The sequence below is a fragment of the Equus quagga genome, chromosome 2 (assembly GCF_021613505.1).
Source record: "Equus quagga isolate Etosha38 chromosome 2, UCLA_HA_Equagga_1.0, whole genome shotgun sequence".
Taxonomy (NCBI): domain Eukaryota; kingdom Metazoa; phylum Chordata; class Mammalia; order Perissodactyla; family Equidae; genus Equus; species Equus quagga.
Window position 1 is genome coordinate 161,526,994 of NC_060268.1, and position 20,249 is coordinate 161,547,242.

The 20,249-nt window shown below is 39.5% G+C and overlaps 1 protein-coding gene across 1 annotated transcript in view; it reads right to left on the reverse strand.

Annotated features, from left to right (window-relative positions):
• Nucleotides 1–6,166, reverse strand: part of SORCS1 (sortilin related VPS10 domain containing receptor 1) — a 476,329-nt gene extending 470,163 nt beyond the window's left edge. The window contains exon 1 of the mRNA XM_046654074.1: nucleotides 5,211–6,166. Coding sequence (XP_046510030.1) covers nucleotides 5,211–5,768 — 558 coding nt within the window. The 5' untranslated portion in view covers nucleotides 5,769–6,166. The remainder of the gene's footprint in view (nucleotides 1–5,210) is intronic.
• Nucleotides 6,167–20,249: the final 14,083 nt, after the last annotated feature.

Here is a 20,249-nt window from a genome sequence, read left to right on the forward strand (position 1 = left end):
TCATCTTTGTGCATCGTTCCACGTATAATCCCGTTATCAGTGCCTGACAAATAGTAGGACTCAATACATATTTGTGGAATTAAAAGTAAACATGCTTTATATAAGATTCTTAGCATAATGCTGCCACATGGCAATTTCTCCTTAAATGTGAGCATTTATTATTCTCTTAAATAAATTAGATAATTCCATCAGCTTTTGTGCCCTAGTCTATGAGTTTCTGGGGTCTCTCTTTAAAAGGATCCGGATGCAGTTCCCAGAGTCAAGATTCACGTCAATTTACTCTAGAAAATCTCACTAAATATTTTAAGAGATCTTTACTTTCCAATTTCATACTAAGCAATCTTTTGCCCAAAGAAACGAAATTCTCTAACATGAAGATGTGATATAATAAACCTAATAGACTATTTTTGCTGCAAATCCACACTGAAAAGAATGCCTGCTTGGATCACAAATGTCTTGATTTCCTAGATATGAATAGAAATAAAAACATGAACCATGGAAAAAGGAAGAATGTGAAATAAAAGGCTGTTCATTTACAGGTCAAAGGTATAGGTCACTGTGCCATTTCTGCATCTCCAACTCTCCCAGGGCATTTTATTTAAATGTAGTAGGTGCATAACACCTACAGGTTGAACAACCTATTAAATTAATTTCAGCCTGTAAGGGATTTCAATGGTGCTCTAGTCTATTAGTGTCATTTTGCAGACGACAAAAATTGAGGCCACAAAATTTTAACAGGCTATGACTACATATCTAATTTTTGTATTCAGCCAGGACTATAACCAAGGATTCTCAACCCAGCAGAAAATCATTTCTTCAACTACAATAAGAAGTAGCATTTATTAAGCACTTACTGTGTACCAGCCACTTCACATACATGACGTCAAATCTTCAGGGAAAAGCCTGCAAAAGATATACTCTCCCCATATTTTAGTTGAGGAAACTGAAGTTCAAAGACTTGAAGTGTTTGGCTCAAGGCAAAGTGCTGGTAAGCAGAACTAACATTCAAACTCAAACTTGTCTGCTTCCAAACCCACTGCCTTCCATGTCATACCACATTAACATCCATTAATAGCACAAAGCACTGATCAGAGAAGGAATTATGTGGGCTTGCTACAGAAAGCTAAATCTTTCACCATTTTGCTTAAAAAAAAAGGTAAAAAAATATTTCAAAATGTATAGCCAATGAAGTGTTCATATCCAACCTCGCTATAAAAGCAGATTTGTAACTAACTTAGAAAAGGAATCTATGCCTGAAGAACACCAGATCCGAAAGCTGAATGATGGCAAGGTACCTCGTGCTCAATGAATCACCAGGTGCAGATTCCATGTCTCACAAAAGATGAAGAGGTGGGCAGATAAGAGAACAACAAATCACTCCTTAAGGGAAAGAGAACAACGTGACAGGCACATGTGACAGTCCTTGCTTTTCTACAAAGAGATGGAGCTTCCAGATAAGACTATGCCCTCCTCCATCATCATCTGAAATCCACCCAAGATAGGATTATTTATAGTACAGATTCCAAAAGTCTGAGTTTCTCTGGCCTACATTAAAGAGTCTAAGACAAGCGATTCTGTGGGATTTAGAGGGCAGATCCCCCAGTCTCTGCTTCACCACTCAACTGTTGCACCCTCTTGGCAAGTCATTTAGCTTTCCAAAGCCTCAATTTCCTTCTCTATGTAATGGGAATAATAACATCTACTGACAATATTTTTGTGAAAATTAAGTGAGATGGTGGCATCTACCAAAAAACCTGACCCAGGTTGGGACTCAGTTTATTCACTAAGGTTGGATGGTCCATGTCAAGTCACAGAACAGCTAAAGCAAAGAAGTATATGGAAATCAACCAGACCATCATGCTCTATGATAAATGTTGCAGTAAAGGTATCATAATGGCAAAATATGTCAAGCAAAAACCTCTGTTAGCAAATCTTATAACACTATTTCCAGTGAGAAAGGGACAAGGTGGTGAACTGAAATATTCAAATTGACTCCAGCATAGAAATATGAAAAAGAGATATTAACACTTGCCACCTACCTATTCCCTAACAAGGATTTTATAAGGTTTAATGAGTGTGGCACTTTGAAACTCCTTGGAAATAAGGAATAAATACATGTCCCATCACACACACACATATATAGACAAATATATATTTTTAACAAACTAAGGATTACTATATAAATTTAGATCAGGGCACAGCATGCCTCTGATGAGTAGGGTAGGAACAATATGTTCTTGCTTATGACACCAAGCTCATGACAAATGATTCATACCCAGCACCTTTCATGCCAAAAGATCCCCCCAGGTGTTCCACCAACTCTGGCAACAGTTTCCATCAAGCTAGACTGCAGGATGAAGCAATCACATCACACCCACGGAGAAGGCAAAGCAGTCATGTCTTTACACAACTGCACAAGTCCAACGGCGGAGGGACAGGAAGGAGGAGGGAAGGGGGTGAGAGAAACATCAGAATTTCTCACAAGTTTGACAGGCAGCCTATAATTACCATACATTTACACTGTTAATGCAGGTGTTATTGGAATCAGGAGCCATACTTAGCAAAGGCTTTTTAGCTAAAGGTGAGACAAGTTCAGTTCCCTATTGTCTGTGGCCCTGAATGGGTTGAGGGAGGATTTATGGGGGATGAAATCAAAACGTGAAAAAAATGAGAGCCCCCAGTCCTGTCCTCAGGTGTGGGATAGCAGATCTCTCAGTCTGGGGGAAAGTGAAGTGCTGTGAGAGGAGAGTTCCACACAGCTGTATGGCACTTTACAGTCACAATGCCCTCTATGTCTATCTGGCACACAATTCTCTGTAATGAATCCGACAGGCATTGCCCCCATTTCAGAGACGAGGAAATTCATGCTCGGAGTGCAATTAACTTGCCAAGATCAAACCACAAATAAGCAGAACTAGAACTCAGATCTCCACTCTGCTTTTCATGTGACAAAGTTGCCCAGAAAAGTTTCTTTCTGCCTTCTTTCCCTTTAAAAAATATTTTAAACTTTGTCCCTCCTAGGAATCTGGGCCAGCTTTGTTTTGGAGGACCTGGATAAAGACTACTGCTTTCTCTCTACCATTGATACGTATATACTAAAAAAACCCCAATGTGTGTGTAGGCAGCAGGATGGCGGGCAGAGGCGTCCTTACAGAAGAAGGGACTTCAGGGGATAGAAATCTCATTAGCAACATGATTTGAGTGCTCAAACCTTTAACATGCCTTGATTATTTCCTACATTATCTCAGACTCCCCTGCACGTCGCCTATGCAAGCGGTGACCCTAATAAGCCCTACTGGGTTTATAAGCAACATGCAGGAAAAAAAAAAGGCTGGCAGTGTTTGGGGCCATATCTTAAATGAAGTTTCAAATTTGCCAAAAATGTACTCTCCTTTTCTTGCTCTTTCCAAGCTCTTTCAAGAGATGAACTAAAGTAGGGGTTTAATGGGTGAGTGATATTTTACAGCTTGAATTACGTTAAAAGCCAGAAATATTTTGAGTCCAAAGTCCTTTACTTTTTGATACAATAAGATCTAATATGTTTGATGTGTTTGAAATCTCCCCTTAAAGCCAGAAGCTTCAAGTTAATCACTGAAAGCAGTGCAAAAGTTATTCAATCAGTTTAAGAAGATTCAAGTTCAAATTGCGGGATTAATTTTAGTGGTTATGATATAAAAGAGACGATAGTTAAGGTAAGGCGTGAGGACAGGAGTCTCCAGAACTTGAATAAAAAGAATTTCGACTTCAATTATTTGATTAAACCGCTCCTAAGAACCATAGAAAACCACAGCCTCAGTCACGAAGGCTGAATTGTAGGAAAAATCCTACCGATGTTCTCAAGACAGAGACATAATACAAAACACTACTTATTACGATTTGCCTTAACACAGTTTATAACTATGCACCCATGAAATGCATAATGACAGAGTATTATATTTAAATGTTCACGACTTTCATTAAAAAGCTGACAGCGAACACAACTCACTGAAGTGGCACTTGCCTTAGCAAGGTTTCTGGCAATTACATCACAACCGAAAACATTTTGAAAGGTACCAGGTTGTATAGACGGTGCATATTACCAATACTACAATCTTAATAACGTCAGAGAAGCTGAACTTCAATTTTTTTTTCATTTAACCCATCCTTGGTTTTTATGTTTTTCTTGACTGCTTCATGGAAGCCAGGAGAAGTTTCCACAGTTTTAAATAGCCTTCTGCTATCATCACCAAAGCTTGTTCTTTACTATTTCAGCTCATTGAAGTTTCCAGGTGCACTTTAAACTAGAATAGCTACCTAAGATTCCAGACATGCAGGCTTTTCCAAAAATCTAAAAGCTTTCCTGCCGTGGCCAAAGCTCACGGACTTGCACACACTCTCCCCAGCGTCAGCCTCCTGGAATCCAGCAATCCCTCTCGTCCCCTCAGAAAGGGAGAGCTAAGCCTTTATTTGTGCTCTTCACTAGAGGAGGTCAGGCAGTGGGGGAGAACAGGGAGTTGTTGTCACTGGGATATATCTGATCTTCCTGGGACGGATCATGCCAGAGAACAACCACTCATTCACAGGCTGGAAAGCCCCAGCTCTCAAAACACACTGGCTTGTGCCGTTAGAAGATGCTGGAGAGTTCCCGTCCTGAAACTTGCATCCACTTGGTCCCCAGAAACACAGAATACACTAAGGGCACCTTAGCCTCCACTGTGCATTGCATCTCTCTGCCCTTATGGGTAAGAGGAGGTTAGGAGCTCTGCATAAAAATAAAATTAAAAGCCTACAAATAAAGCCTTCTGGATTTTACTTGAGCTCATCCATTAAGTCTAGCAAGTAAAGGGAAAGTCACTTGAGAGAATGTCAGCCAGCCTGGAAATTTAACCCTTTCACCTCTGCATTCAGAATACTTTAACCCCCCTCTGCTTGCCTGGTCTTCAGATCCATACTACACCTAGGAGACCAAAGAAACAGGAAATAGAGATTCACCTGCCCCATTACAAGCTTTATTCGGGTTTGGAGAGGACTCTGATGGTGCTGGGGGCTGGGGGTGTTTGGTCATCTAATAGGTAACATTAACTTCTAGGGGAGGTGAGCAAGCAAGACTTTAGTTTGCAGCATCTTTCAAGTCCAGAAAGCCCATTTCCCCAAGTTCTCCCTCAGATCACAGAGCCCACTTTAACCCTTTCCATCTCTCATTCCTTTGCCCTCAGTCTCATTCTACTCACGCTGCTGTTGTGGCCAGACCAGTGGACCATGGCTTGGTTGTGTGCTGAGTCGCCTGTCAGCGCGAACGTGGTGCTGGTCAGTCTCAGCTCCTCCATCCGGAAGCGAGTTGCTTTGTCCGGGTCCCGCTCCGGAGTCCCAGGCTCCTGCTGCCCTCCGTCCCTTAGCACTCCCCGGGGGCTTCTACTCGCGCCCTCTCCCCTTTGTCCCTTCTCCTGATCCGATCCACTCCGTCTCCTCCGGCCAGAGCGGGGAGCAACCACCACTGACCCCCCGGGGCCGGGGGCCCGCTCCAGGAACAGCGCTCGGTCTCCCGGGGCCACTGCGAACAGGGGGCGCCCAAGGAGGGGCAGGGGCGTGGCAGGAGCCCTGCCTCGCGCTCCCTGGTGAGGAAAGCCCCCTGGGGTCGGAGCCCAGCGCTGGTTCGGGCTGGGGTGCAGCGGGGGACAGCAAGAGCCGCCGCCGCAGGCGCCCGGGGCGCAGAAGACCAAGAGCCCTGCGCCGGCGAGGAGCGCGCTCAGCCCGGCTGGGGAGCCGCCGGCCGCGCCAACTTTTCCCATCGCAGGAGCGGAGAGGAGTGGAGAGAAGGTCCCGGAACGGAGGCGGCGGCGCGGGGCTCTCCGCTGGCCGGCTGTGGGGGCAGGCGCTCAGGACCCCAACTCCATCCAAGTTGGGCCGCGGCGGGGGCAGACGGAGACGGCGCGGGGCAGGTGGCTGCCGCTTGTCCAGGCTGGGCTGGTGCCGAGCGCCGGTTCGGACCGAGCAAGCCGCCGCCACGCGGGGGTGGAGCTGAACTGAAATCACGGGCGGAGCGGGCGCTGGCGCGCTGGCAGGCGACGCGGGAGGGAGGGCTGGCGCTGCCGGGGCTCCCGGCGCCGCGTCCCGCTCCGGAGCTGCGCTGCGAGCTGGTGGCTGCGGGCACCCGAGGCGCCGCCGACCCTCCCCTTGCGCTCGCCGGCGCTGCCTCCGCCCGCTGCTCGCCGCCGCCCGCTCTGCGCCCGCGCGGCCGCGGGTCTCCGAGATGAGCCCGCGCGCCCCTCCCGCGGGGGCGGCCAGCCCGGAGCTCGCGGAGTGGTCACTGTGTCGGGGATTTCCTATTCCTGTTTTATTGTTTCTATCAGTCTCTGTTGCTGTTTCTCTTTCCCTGGGTCTTTTCCAGTTTAGAAGGTAGGGATGGGTGAGCTCCTGCTCTTTCCCTTCTTAGTCTCGGTGAGTTGGCATCTGGATCTTACCTCGAGCAGAGTCTGAGTGTCCGGCCTGGGGGAGATCCCGAAAAGGCTGCAGCAGAGAATGATGTAATTAAATGATCGCGTGTGTGTGTGTGTGTGTGTGTGTGTGTGTGTGTGTGTAGTTTGGGGGGATTTTTCCATCAATTATCTGCTTAGACTCCTTTCCTGACCTCCTAAATCACCCACTTTGTCTGAATTCGATCTTCCTGAATTTTGTGGGCCTCTATCTTGGCTTCCTGAGAGACTACAAACTCTCTGAGGACAGGAAGACCAAATTGGGAGCATCCTGGAAGAAGCGACCAACTTATTTTGTTTGCCATTTTGTCCCCAGTGCTTGACATAGGGCCCTACCTGATAGGAAATCTGCCAGTCGTTAATTCCATAAATATTTATTGTGAGTCTATTCTGTATCCAAATGCAAATAAATACAGGAAAGGAGGCATGGTGCTGTATTTATTCCGTGTCATTTGTGCCCAGCCCAGAGCTACTAACACATGCCTTAAGACTCTTATTAGCCAACTTCAAGTCTATGCTGGGTGCTCTGCCACTAGTTTGCTGTGGGACCTCAGACAAGCGGCGATCTCTCAGCTTCCTACACTTTAAAATTAAGTGGTTGCATTAGATGACCTTTAAAATCCCTTCCAATCCCACAATTCTATAATTGTATGATTATAATGGCCGCCCAGCCCAGCTCCCCTGCTACTGTTCAAAAGTTCAGATGAAGATTTATAGTAGGTGAATGGGCTTTGAAAATTACAAAGAACTTCTCAAAACCGAAGCCTTTTTCAAATAGAAAGTTTGCTTCTAAGGGTTGAAATACCTTCAGATTTCTTTGTACTCTTCATGTGCTTAATAATACTGCCTTATCACCTGTTAACTGTTAAATTATTTAATGAATGTTTGCTGATTGAATAAATGAATGCCACAACACAATAGTACAATTTCCAGTTTCTAATTACATTTTTGTTCATTTCAACACTTGCAGAGGTAACCTCACTGAATACTCTGAATGCTGAGTTTGTGATGGAACCAACTTGAAAGTAACAGTGATGAGGATTACTCTTCAATTAATGACACCCCTTTTGATGCCTGTCCAAGAGGACTTTCTCTTAAATCAGTTCAACCCAGAGTTGTGTTACAAAACGTTAATTTAAATTGTTGTTCTTAAGACCAATCCAAGAAATGTGCAAATGCAAGGAGGGCAGGCTTCTCAGCCATTAAACTGAATAATTAAAAGGACAAAAGAGTGTCATGTTTGTCATTAAAGGAGACACAGACTGTTCTCCCAAAAGCACGTTTACTCCCCGGGCCTGAATCCTCCAGAGAAAGGAACACTGTCTGGCAGATTGTGGCTTCTGGATGGAAGAGAGGAGAGCCAGGGGTCCTCGCTCTTCCCAGAATTACAAATGTCCTTTGTCACAGCCCAGGGCACCTGTTTTCCTCTCCTCAGCAAGGTTTTGAGCTTTGTAGGTTCATTTGCTTAATGCCTTCTTTCTATGCCCTGCTCACCTCCTTTCCAGTCTGAATAAGTGTGCGAGAATTCTCCAAGAGAGGAAAACCCATATAAAAAAGTCAGAACCCATATAAATTCCTATCCAGATCTAGGACTGGAAAAGGCAGAATGGAAAAGAAGAAATTAATGGATTCAAATTTTCTCGTCTTAGTCTATTATTGCCCTACCAAAATTTAGATTGTTTTGGTTTCAAAATGAAGCTCTTCCTGAAGAACTGGTACAAGTAGAACTGATTTTTCCTCCCCAAAGAGTTTACCACTCCCATCTTTTAAAGCACACCTGTTACAATGATCTCTTTAAAGTGAAAGCATTTGCAGGCTATTTGCTAAGAATTCGTAAAGGGCAGGCACTTTTCTAATGCCTGATTTTCGTTATTCATTTGAGAAAAAAATTACACAGATGGAGATGAAATTAGCTCCAAGTATTGTTGTTGTTTTTATAAATTCATTTTTTTTTCTTATGGCTCTGATCCCCATTGAATTTTGTCAACCAGCAGAAAGGGAAAGTACCAGTAATTCCCTAAACCATGCTCCTGTTCCAGAAGACTTCAAGAAATAAGCTAATCAGAGGGGAAATCGGGCTAGACTATTTCAAGGTGTTCTTAATCCAACAACCCACTAAGCAACCCAATAGGTTCTATTAATGTAGTGCATTAATTAGGAACATAGTTGATATCAAAGGCCAGTAGAGAGATCTATAATCCAATAAGGAGACATTTTGTTATGTATATGAAAAATATGTCACCTCCCCGTCTAAGTTACCATCACTTCTCACCTAGACTAGCACAACAGCCTCCTTCCCGCGCTCCCTACTCCACATTGCTCTGCTCCATCCTTTCTTTAGAATAGTCATCTCCAAACTGGGGTACAAGTACCCAAAGGGTACCACAAGATGATTCATTTGTGTGCAGGAAGAGAACAATAGCCTTGTTAACATTTAATTACTGATCAACACATATATGTTATATATATTATTATATAATATATATATAATAATATATATATATGTCTTGTCAGATGCCTTGCCCTACATAGCAGCAAAAGTGGTCTTTCAAAAGCATAAAAAATATCATTCCTTGCCACTGTTTAAAATCTTTCGCTGAGTTACTATTGTAAACAGGAGAAAATCCACACTCCTCACCGTGGCCAAACAAGCCTGCATGAGCTGGGCCCTGCTCGGTCCTCAATCACATTTGGCAGCAGTCTCTGTCCTCTCCCATATATTCCAGCCACTCTAGGCAATCCCTTCCTCCGATGTGCCAAGTTTTTTTTTCCAACTGATAACCTTTGCATATGCTGTTCCACCTGCCTGGAATGCCCAACACCATCTCCACCTCACATGGTTGACTCATCTTCTTTGAGATCTTCTCTTTAAATGTACTTCCTTAGAGAGACTTTCCCTGACTCCCTACCTAAGAAGAAACTCCTTTCACATTTTCTGTGTCAGTCCCTTATTAGTTTCTTCCAGCATATGTTATAGCCTTCAATTATTTTATTTGAATGTTTTTTGTTAATACTCCTCAAAAAAGCTACATGTGCATAAGGACCTGTCTCCCCTTCAGTGCCTGGCTCAAGGTAAGTGCTCAATAAATAACACTTGGCTGGCTGAGCAGCACTCGTGTAGCAGCCTTACCTGCACAACTTCTGGTAGCTAACGCTTTGTAAAACAGATGTAGACATGTGCCAGAAACCATGCTAAGGATTTTACACCTACCAGCTCATTCGTTTTTTTACACAATTTCTCTCAACTAAGTGCTATCATTGTCCTCACTTTATCATGTGTCCTAACAGATCACAAACTCCCCAGAGTCACATGGCAACTTAATGCAAGAGGCAAGGCTTCAACCCAGGCATCTTATCCCTAATATGTTCTTGACTTTATGTAATACTGTTTCTGTTCCAATCTAACTAATAACAGATAACATTTATTGACAATTTACTATGTGCCAGGCACTCCAATTAGCACTTTGAATCATTTTTAGTAACTTTGAGCAAGCAGTTTTGGACAGGTGAGCAAGTTTGTTTAAGCTGAAGGAAAAATTTGTATTCTCCAATTTATATTTTCTTGTATTGGTGGGGGTGGGGTAACGTTAAAGAGAGTGGTGTATTCATCACACGCATAACCTTACTGCACAAAATACAGTAGCTGTCACATTGGTTTTTCTTCTTCCTTTTCTCCCAGGTCTCTCTATAGCTGATGGATATCTTGGCTTCAGCTGCACTAAATCACATTATATGTCTCATCATTAGAACAATGTCTTTTAATAGCTCTCAAAATACTTGGCTCCCCTTGGATACCATTGAGACAAGGTGTCTTGCATTTCAGATCAATTTCATGAAGAACCTCAGAAGGAAAACTGGGGAGAATAATATGCAGACTTTTCTCATTGCCTGCCAAGGGGATGAGCGGATGTTTTTTTAAAGCTGCCCTTTAAACTACTTTCAGATATCAACAAATACTGGGCTAGGTCTGAATCCAGTAATTTTTTTCTTCTCATACACCCAAGCTAAGTGGCTTTAACAGAAGGGCTTAAGCCCTCTTATCTGTAAAAATGGGTCTAAGATTATCTACCTGACTCATAAGGATGTTGTAAAAGTTAACTCAACTTCACATACCTCTTGGAGATAACAGTACTGTGCTGTATTTATGTAATTTGGATCTCATCAGTCCTCTAAACAGTTTTTGGGTTTTTTCCCCCTAGTTTAATAAATCTTGCAGCAGCTCCAAAAGATAGGTAGGGGGCAGTTTTTGCCTGCATCTTACAGAATAGAAATTTATCCAAGGTCATAGAGTTAGAGAAAAAATCTTAGACTTGAATTTTGTTATCCTTTTTCCCTTCATCTCATCGAAATCCACCCTCAATTTGTACATATGTGAATTAAAATGCCACATTATTTTTGTTTAGCTATTATGCATTGATTACACAACCATTTCAGGTTTCAAAAGAGAGTTTATACAATTAAATAAGAAGAGAGACTCATGTAGTAATATCATTGTCATTGTGTGAACTCATATATGCATATATATTCTTACCATTTAAATAGTCATACTTAATGTGAAATAGATAAAATGTGCACTATGACTAAGTAAGTTTATCTAGAGGTATTATTAGACTTTTAAAAATATGCCTTTACCAAAAAGTCTTAGAATGCATTAAAAAATTCATTATAGTCTTAAAATGATACAGAAACTGTAAAAAGTAACTTCTATCATTTTTCTTTCCTGTCCTCCTCTAGTCTGTTAGTCCAACATAAATAGGCTTTGACGTAGTAAATCATGAAACCAACTCTATAATACTGTTTCGATTTCAGTCTCCTTGAAAGTACACATAGGAAGAAATGAACTCAGTCGGAGCTACATTTCACTTCTGTTTCCTTAGACTACTTCTCTCTTTAGGAGAGAAGACAAGAGAAACAGAAAGCTATCCTCCAAATTCTTTACAGGCCACAGAGATGACAACCAAAAGCTCCCATAGCACAAGAAGAAAGCTTTGGTTATTTTTGTCTTCTTTCCAGAAAAGTGATCCAAAGATGAATGAGGTTAACATTGAAGCCAAATTCAGCAGATTTCTAGGGTGTAATATTCCAGCAGAATACAAGTCTATAAAATGTACAGTAGCCATTGAAAAATAAGATCTTTGGGACTTCTCTCTGTCAAATTAAAAAGTAAACTGGCCAGTTGTTTTACAAGCAAAAAGAGCAATTCAGGAACAAGCAAAAGAATTGCAATCTAGGATAGTCAGTCTATATAGCAGACCAGAGGCAAATCTGGAGAACAAAGGGAGCTTGCTTTTATAAAGAAAAGGGGGAGTTGGGCGGGCCTGTAATAAAAAGTCCGTTGGAACAAACTGGGAGTCCAGAGTACAGAGGCTTCTCATTGGCTGGGTTGCTACAATCTCTCATTGGCTGGGCTTTTGATAGATGGGAGAGAAATCCTCCTTCCTCCTGCTGGGTAGTAAGGTACAAAACACCTTCCTGTGGGAGATGCAAGCGCTGGTCTACTTTTCCTGCTTGGAGTAATTGACGACATGTGATAGGGCATGAGAGCTCCCCCTAGAGGCCCTCCCAACTCTAGTTGAGGTTTCTTTTATTAATTTCATACCTCTCAGGGCACAAGAATAGCTTGCAAAAAAAAGGAGAAACAAATCAAAGAATAAGTAGCACAGTTGGGCAGACATTAACTACCTTGTGCTGCTTCCCATTTCTCTGCTTGATCTGAACAAAGAATAGATACACTCCAGCCCTCAAGTGTCCAACCATATGTTAATCAGTGCTGGCGAAACAGAAGTACAGTGAAGAGGAAAGGAAGAGAAGTGATGAAAGCCCAAAGCTTATTGTGTCTATCTGCTTCTGGTGCTTGGAGGCAGTATAGTGTGGGGCTTGAAGTCCTAAACTTTGAAGTCAAAATCCTAGTGTTAAATAGTATGTATGCCACCCTCTAACTGTACAATATCATTTCTGAATCTCTGTTGCCTAATCTGCAAAATGGAAATTGCATCACCTTTCTCATGTAAGGCTGCTCTGTATGGCACAGAGCAAATGCTCAATACACATTAGCTGTTTTTAAAGTTATTTCACACTTCAAATACCAACTTTAACTTGACACTGTTCTCCAACATGCTTGCTTAGATGAAAGACGAGAAGTGAAAATCCAGGCAACTTTTCAAAAATAAAATTATTTCCTTTTAGAAATAAAACAAAATTTGAAGGCTACCTTACCCCATAAGCTATAATAAGAGGAATAGAAACAGGAGTTGAAACTCAAAAGTTTTGCTCTGGAAGCAAATTGAAAGGGTGGAAAAGACTGCTATCTTATTAGTTCTTGTCAAGCCAGTATTCTGTGTGTATCGTACCACAAGGAATCAGCACCTGAGCTTCACAAGCGTCTAGGAGGTCAACACTAGATTGGATGGTATAATGAACCTTTGACGAGGTACTGGAATTATTCTTTGCAATGTAAAAAAATAACTATGGAAAGGGTCAAAGAAAATCCCTTATTAATACATCATGTAGTAAATACATACAATTTATCACGCAGAGATATTATAAAGTCTGAAGACATCAATAAGCTTAGATAAATGCCTAGATGTGGATCCACAGTTGTTTCCAATGGATGGTAAAGGTGCTCAGCTACCTTTACCTGCTTAGTTACTATCAAGGGTATGACTGAGTCACACTGTGGGCTGAGGCCTGTCCGTTTTCTACAGTCAGTTGTTGTCCGAGGGGTGGTGGTCTCATGAATCCCTATCTAGGAAGGCAATTGGTTCATTGTGAAGCTGGTGCTACATGCCTGCTATCCCAATGCTGGACTTCTGCAGGGGCCCTGTGCCAAAGCCTTTTATTCCATTTCTCTATCTCCTACTCCAACTCCGTAACATTTCTAGAATTTGGTTCTCTTACCTACTTAGACTTACACCATCTACTTCTGTTTTCCTGATATCTGCTGACCGTGGATTTAACCCTGAATTGATGCCTAACAGCCATCCTTTGTAGCCTAGTTCTTGGTTCTGCCTGATGCCTATGGCATCACTCCCTACATCTTGACATTTCATTAGGGAATGTTTGGAATTTACCCATAGACTTTTAAGAGTTCTTATTATGTGAATTATCTTACAATATATATTTCAGTGCTGTTGTTCTGGTGCTAAGTAGGTAACCAGCATCTCTTTTTTTATATTCTCTTGACACTCTGTATCTATTCTGACACTGTACTTTTATTATTATAATTATCTCTCTTACTCATCCATCACCGCCATTAGACTGCAAAGTCCTGAAGGAGTCCTGTATGTCTTATGTACTTATTTCTTTGCCTTAGGACCTGACCCAATGCAGGCTCAGAGTAGACATTCAGTAAGTGTTTGTTGAATGAATGAATGACAAAGCTGTTGTTCTCCTATCTTTGATAGCCTTTCTGAATATCATCAGATAATCATCACTAGGATGAATCACAGACACCTACCGTGAATGTCACATAAAGTTAAATTTACACCTAAGACAAAAGTTGAATGGAAGAATAAAGCAATGTAAACCAAAATATCATTAACTGAAAATGTACATGTTTTCCAAACTATTGCTATTGGTAACCCAGTAGCTGTAGCTTGGTTGAAGAGAACTCTGCCCAATAAAAAGGAAAATGATTTTTAGCATTTAAAAAATACTTTAAAAATTATTTTGAAATTTAACCTGCATCTATAAGAGTGTCCCAATCTTAGTTATATTGCCCAGTGATTTTATTTTTACACACACCCAACCAGAAAGATAAAGAGAGAAATATTTTCCAGCATCCTGAAGGCTTCCTGTAAATCCATAAGACCAATGCACATCCACTCTGACAAAGGCATGCCTATTCTGACTTCCATAACCATAAGTTAGTTTTGCTCTTCTTGGACATATTTAATAGATCAGTCAGTATGTACTCTTGTGTCTAGCTGTTGTCATTCAATATTATATCTATGAGATTCTCTGTGCATGTAATATGTAATAGTGATCGGCCTATTTTATTGCTGTGTAGTATTCCATAGTATGAATATAAACCATTCATTTATTCATTCTACTCTTGATGGATGTGTGGTAGATTCCACGTTTTGGCTATAATGAATACAGCTGCAGTGAGCCTCATTGTACATGTCATTTGGTAGAAATAAGCTCCCGTTCTCTAGGATATATTCTTGGGCCTGGAAACAAATCCTAAGGAAGGGGTGTGTTTACTTTTACTATATGTTGCCAGTTTTTCAAAGTGTTTCTTCCAAATGGCAATGTATGAGAATTCCAGTTATTCCACATTATCACCAGCATCTAATTGTTTTTAAAAGTTATAGCCATTCCAGTGAGAGTGTAGGAGATCTCATAATCATTAAATTTGCATTTTCCTGAAGAATAATGATGCTGGGTACTTTTTTTTTTTTTTTTTTTAAAGATTTTGTTTTTTCCTTTTTCTCCCCAAAGCCCCCCGTACATAGTTGTATATTCTTCGTTGTGGGTCCTTCTAGTTGTGGCATGTGGGACGCTGCCTCAGCGTGGTCCGATGAGCAGTGCCATGTCCGCGCCCAGGATTCGAACCAACGAAACACTGGGCCGCCTGCAGCGGAGCGCGTGAACTTAACCACTCGGCCACGGGGCCAGCCCCAGATGCTGGGTACTTTTTAAAGTATTTATTGGCTGTTTGGAAATCCTGTTTTCTGAAGTACTTGTTCCGGTCTTTCATCAGTTTTAAAAATATTGGGTGGTCAATCTTTATCTTTCTGATTTTTAGGAGTTTTTATGTAGTCTAAATACAAGTCTTGTTCCACACATAATTTATCGAGAATAGTAATAAATTATATATAAGGTCCCAGTCATTTTGCTTTTTTGCCTTTTCTATATGCTTTTTTTTGGATGAATAGAAGTTCTTAATATTAATCTAATTCAATTTATCAATTACCTCCAAACTTTTCTTTATGGCTAATGACTTATTTTCAGTGTAAGAATTCTTTTCTTACCCTACGTTCATGAATGTATTCTCTTAGTTTTTTCCTATAGGCTGTATTGTTTTATTTATCACATGTGTCTCTGTAACCCACCTGCAATTAATTTTGTGTGTATAGTGTGAGGTAAAGGTGAAATTCATATTGTTTCATATGGATACCAATTAACCCAGCACCGTTAATTAAAAAGACCACCCTTTTCCCACTTCATTGCTGTAACATTATCAATTAGGTGACTCTGTGTGTGCATGTATGTTTCTGAATTTCGCATTCTGCTTAATTGATCAGTTTGTCAAACTCTGTGCTAATAAAACACTTTTTAGTTACTTTGTCAATTTTTAAAAAATGCTGGACTTTTTAATGGAATTGCATTGTATTTATAGATCAATTAGGGAGAAATTAGCATTTTAAAAGTATTCACCTCTAATCCATGAACATATTACTTTTCTTTCTTTCTTTATACCTTCTTTAAGTTCTCTGAGCAATATTTATTAGTTTTCAGTGTAGAAGTCCTACATATCTTTCAACAAATTTATTTCCAGATGTTGGAGCTATTTGGTGGCATTGCATTATCTCTTTATCTTAATTTTCAATTAATTTTTGCTCCTATTTAGAAATAGAATTAATCCGTTCATTAATTTTCTATCTAGCGACCTTATAGTTTTACTTATTAATTCTAATCATTTTTAGATTCCCTTAGAATTTCTGTGTGTCTAATAGTATATGCAAATTAAACTTCTATTTCTTTCCCTCAAATGTTTCTGCCAGATACTTATTTCTTTATGTATTGCTTATTGCTTTGCTATGATGTTGAACAGAAATTGTGGCAGTGGGCTACTTTATTTGTGGGCTTAGAAAATCAGAGGGAAAGGTTTCCTTATTTCACTATAAAGTACGTTTACTGGGGAAATTTTTGTAAATGAATCACATTAAATAATTTTCTTTTATTGGTAGTTTGCTGACTTTTTTTTTTTTTTTAAAGATTTTATTTTTTCCTTTTTCTCCCCAAAGCCCCCCCGGTACATAGTTGTGTATTCTTCGTTGTTCTTCGTTGTGGGTTTTTCTAGTTGTAGCATGTGGGACGCTGCCTCAGCGTGGTCTGATGAGCAGTGCCATGTCCGCGCCCAGGAGTCGAACCAACGAAACACTGGGCCGCCTGCAGCGGAGCGCGCGAGCTTAACCACTCGGCCACGGGGCCAGCCCCTAGTTTGCTGACTTTTTGAAAACCATAAACAGGTTTTGAATTTTCTTCCATGCTTTTTCTGCATCTTTTGAAATGGTTGCATATTTTCTTCCTTTGTTCTGTTATTATAAATTGATTATTGAATGTTAAAGTAATCTTGCATTCCTAGAAGAAATTGCAAGTGAATATAATCTATTATTCTATAATATTGGTGAATCTGATCTGCTTATATTTTGTTTAGAGTTTTTGCAGCTATATTCAGGAAATATCTTGACCTTTAATTTTTGTTTTGTGTAATGTTCTTGCCAGATTTTGGAATCAAGGTTACGTTGGCCTCATAAAACAAATTGATAAGTGTTCCCACTTTCTCTATATTGTGGGGGAATTTGGGTGAGATTGGTATTATTTCTTCCTTATGTGTTTGAGGGAAATAACCAGTAAAGTAATCTGGGCCTAGCGTTTACTTTATGGGAAACTTTTATTGGCAAATACAATTTCTTTTATATATATATATATATATTTCTATTTTTTAATTTTTTTGCATTAATTTTGGTACATTGTGTTTTCCAAATAATTTATACATTGAATCTGAATTTTCAAATCTATCAGCATAAATTTGTTTCGATTATCCTCTTATACGAGTCTTCCTGTTTTGCTGTCTAAGTTTATATTAATGCCCCCTTTTGATTCCCTATATTGGTCATTTTTGTTTTCGTTCATTTTTATCAATCAATCTTACTATAAGTTTATCAGTTTTATTAATTGTTAAAACCAACTTATGGCTATACCAATTTTGTACATTTTATTTTTATTTATTTTTCCTTATTCTTATAATTTTCTTCCTTTTTTCACCTTGGGCTTAATTTGTGATAATTTTTGTGATGTAGAAGTTTGTTATTTCTTCCAACCTTTTTTCAAACACACACATATAAGTGTTTAAAACTTTATATATACCCTCTAATTACTGCTTTAGCTGCATCCCCTAAGTTTTTAATACCCCGTTCATTATCGTTCAGTTTAAAATATGTTCTAATTTCCACTGTAATTTATTCTTTCATTAATGAGCTATTAACAAGTATTATCTTTAATTTTCAAGAATTTGTATTCCTCTAATTACCATTTTGTGTTTAATTTCTAGTTTGCTTCCACTATGATCAGAAAAAATATTGGATGTGATTTCAATTACTTGAAATTTGTTACAACCTGCTCAGTCTATCCTATGATTGATAATGATAACCGTTCAAAGCACAGTTGAAGGGATGTGCTCTACAGTATTTATATTTGCTGTTTTATGTAAGTTCATTAGGTCAAGTTTGTTAATCATGTCTTTCAAATATTTCATGATCTTATTGATATTCTTTCTGCTTGTTTTTTACTTACTAAGAGAGGTGTATCAAAATTTCCGGTTATGTTTTGTATTTCTGCTTGATTTTTTTTCAGTTTGTTTTACATATTTTGAAGATTTGTTATTGGGGTCAAATATATTTACAATTGTCATATCTTCCTGTAAAATCCATCCTTTTATAATTTTGAAATGCTCCTCTCAGTCTCTAGTATTATTTCTTGCTTTAAAATTAACTCTGTATGTTACTAACATAGCTATGCCTGTTTTTAAAAAATATATATTGTTGCACCGTATTTATTTTCCAAAGTTTCACTTTCAATCTTCCTTATAAAGTCTGTCTTTTAAAGCAACATATAGTTTTTTCTGCCTGGCATTATTTGTCTTTTTTAAAATTAATCTTTTTATTTTGAGAAAATTGTAGATCCTCAGCAGTTGTAAGAAATGATTCAGAGAGGTCCCGTGGACTCTTTGGCCAGTTTTCTCCACTGGTAACATCTTACAGAATTACAGCATCAAATCACAACCAGGATACTGACGTTGATAAGATCAAAATACAGAACATTTTCATCACCGCAAAGATACTTCATGTTGCCCTTTGTTTAACCACTTCCGTTTCTCTCCCACCCCAGACCCCTAGCAACCACTAATCTGTTCTCTATTTCTACAATTTTGTCATTTCAAGAATATTATATAAATGGAAGCATACAGTATGTAACTTCTAGGGACTGGCTTCTTCACTCAGCATAACTCTCTAGAAATTCGTTAAAGTTGTTGTACATATTAAATGATCATTTTTGTTGTTGTTGCTGAGTAATACTCCACGGTATGAATGTACTACTGTTTGTGTGATCATTAGCCAATTGAAGGGCATGAGGTTGTTTCCAGGTTGGGCTATAATAAGTGAAGCTGCTATAAAATTCATGGATGAGTTTTTGTTCAATTGCAAGTTTTTATTTCTCTGGGGTAAATGCCCATGAGTGCAATTTCTGGATCACATATACGGTCGTTACAATTTTAATTTGAAAATACTGCCAAACGGCTTTCTGAAGTGGCTGCACCATTTTCCATTCTCATCAGCATGCAGTCCATTTCCTCCACAGCCTTGCCAGGGATTGGTGCTGTCACTATTTTTAGTTTTGGCCATTCTGATAAGTGTGTAGTGACATCACGTTGTAGCTCCAGTTTGCATTTACCTAATGGCTAGTGACGTAAACCATTTTAAAAAATTGGTACACCTTTTGTGAAATGTCTCTTCATCTTCTTGCCCATTTTCTCATGGATTGTTTGATTTTTTCTTTTACTGTTGAGTTTTGAGAGTTCTTTATATATTTTAGATACTAGTCCTTGTTCAGATATATGGTTCCCATATATAGCTTGTCTTTTCATCCTCTTAACAGGGTGTTTCATGGAGCAAAATTTTCAATTTTGTGCACATCCAATTTATCAATTTTTTCTTTTATGGATTATGCTTTTGGTATCAAGACTAAAAATTCTTTCTCAGCCCTAGATTCCAAAGATTCCTCCTATTTTTCTTATATTATAGTACTATAAATCATGGTATTATGAGTAATATAGTTCTATACTTTACATTGAAGTCTATGATATATTTTGAGTTAATTTTTACATGAAATGTGAGACAAGTCTAGGTTCTTTTTTATATCTACCTACCTACCTACCTACCTACCTACCTACCTATCTATTTTATGGATGTTCAATTGCTCCAGTACCGTCTATTGAAAAGGCTTTCTTTCTTCCTCCATTGAATCACTTTTGCACCTTTCTCAAGAATTAGTTGGGCATGTTGGTTTTCCATTTATGAGCTCTATTCCATTGCATTGAACCGAGTGCCTATCCTTCCACGAATGCCACACAGCCTTGATTGCTGTAACTATATAATAAGTCGTGAAACTGGGTAGATTGATTACGCCCACTTTTTCTCCTTTTTAAAAAACACTTTATTTATTTTAGAGCAGTTGTGGGTTTACAACAAAATTGAGAGGGAGGTTCAGAGATTTCCCACATACCACCTATGCCCACATATACATAGCTTCTCCCATTATCAACATCTCTCATCAGAGTAGTACATTTTTTACCAAGCATGAACCTATAGTGACATATTATAATCGCTCAAAGTCCATAGTACCTTAGCATTCACTCTTGGTGTTGTACATTCTATGGGTTTGAACAAGTGTATAGTGACATATATCCATCCATTACTATAATATCACAAAGAGTATTTTCACAGCCCTAAAAATCCACTGTGCTTTGCCTATTCAACTCTCCCTGACACCCCAACCCCTGGCAAACCA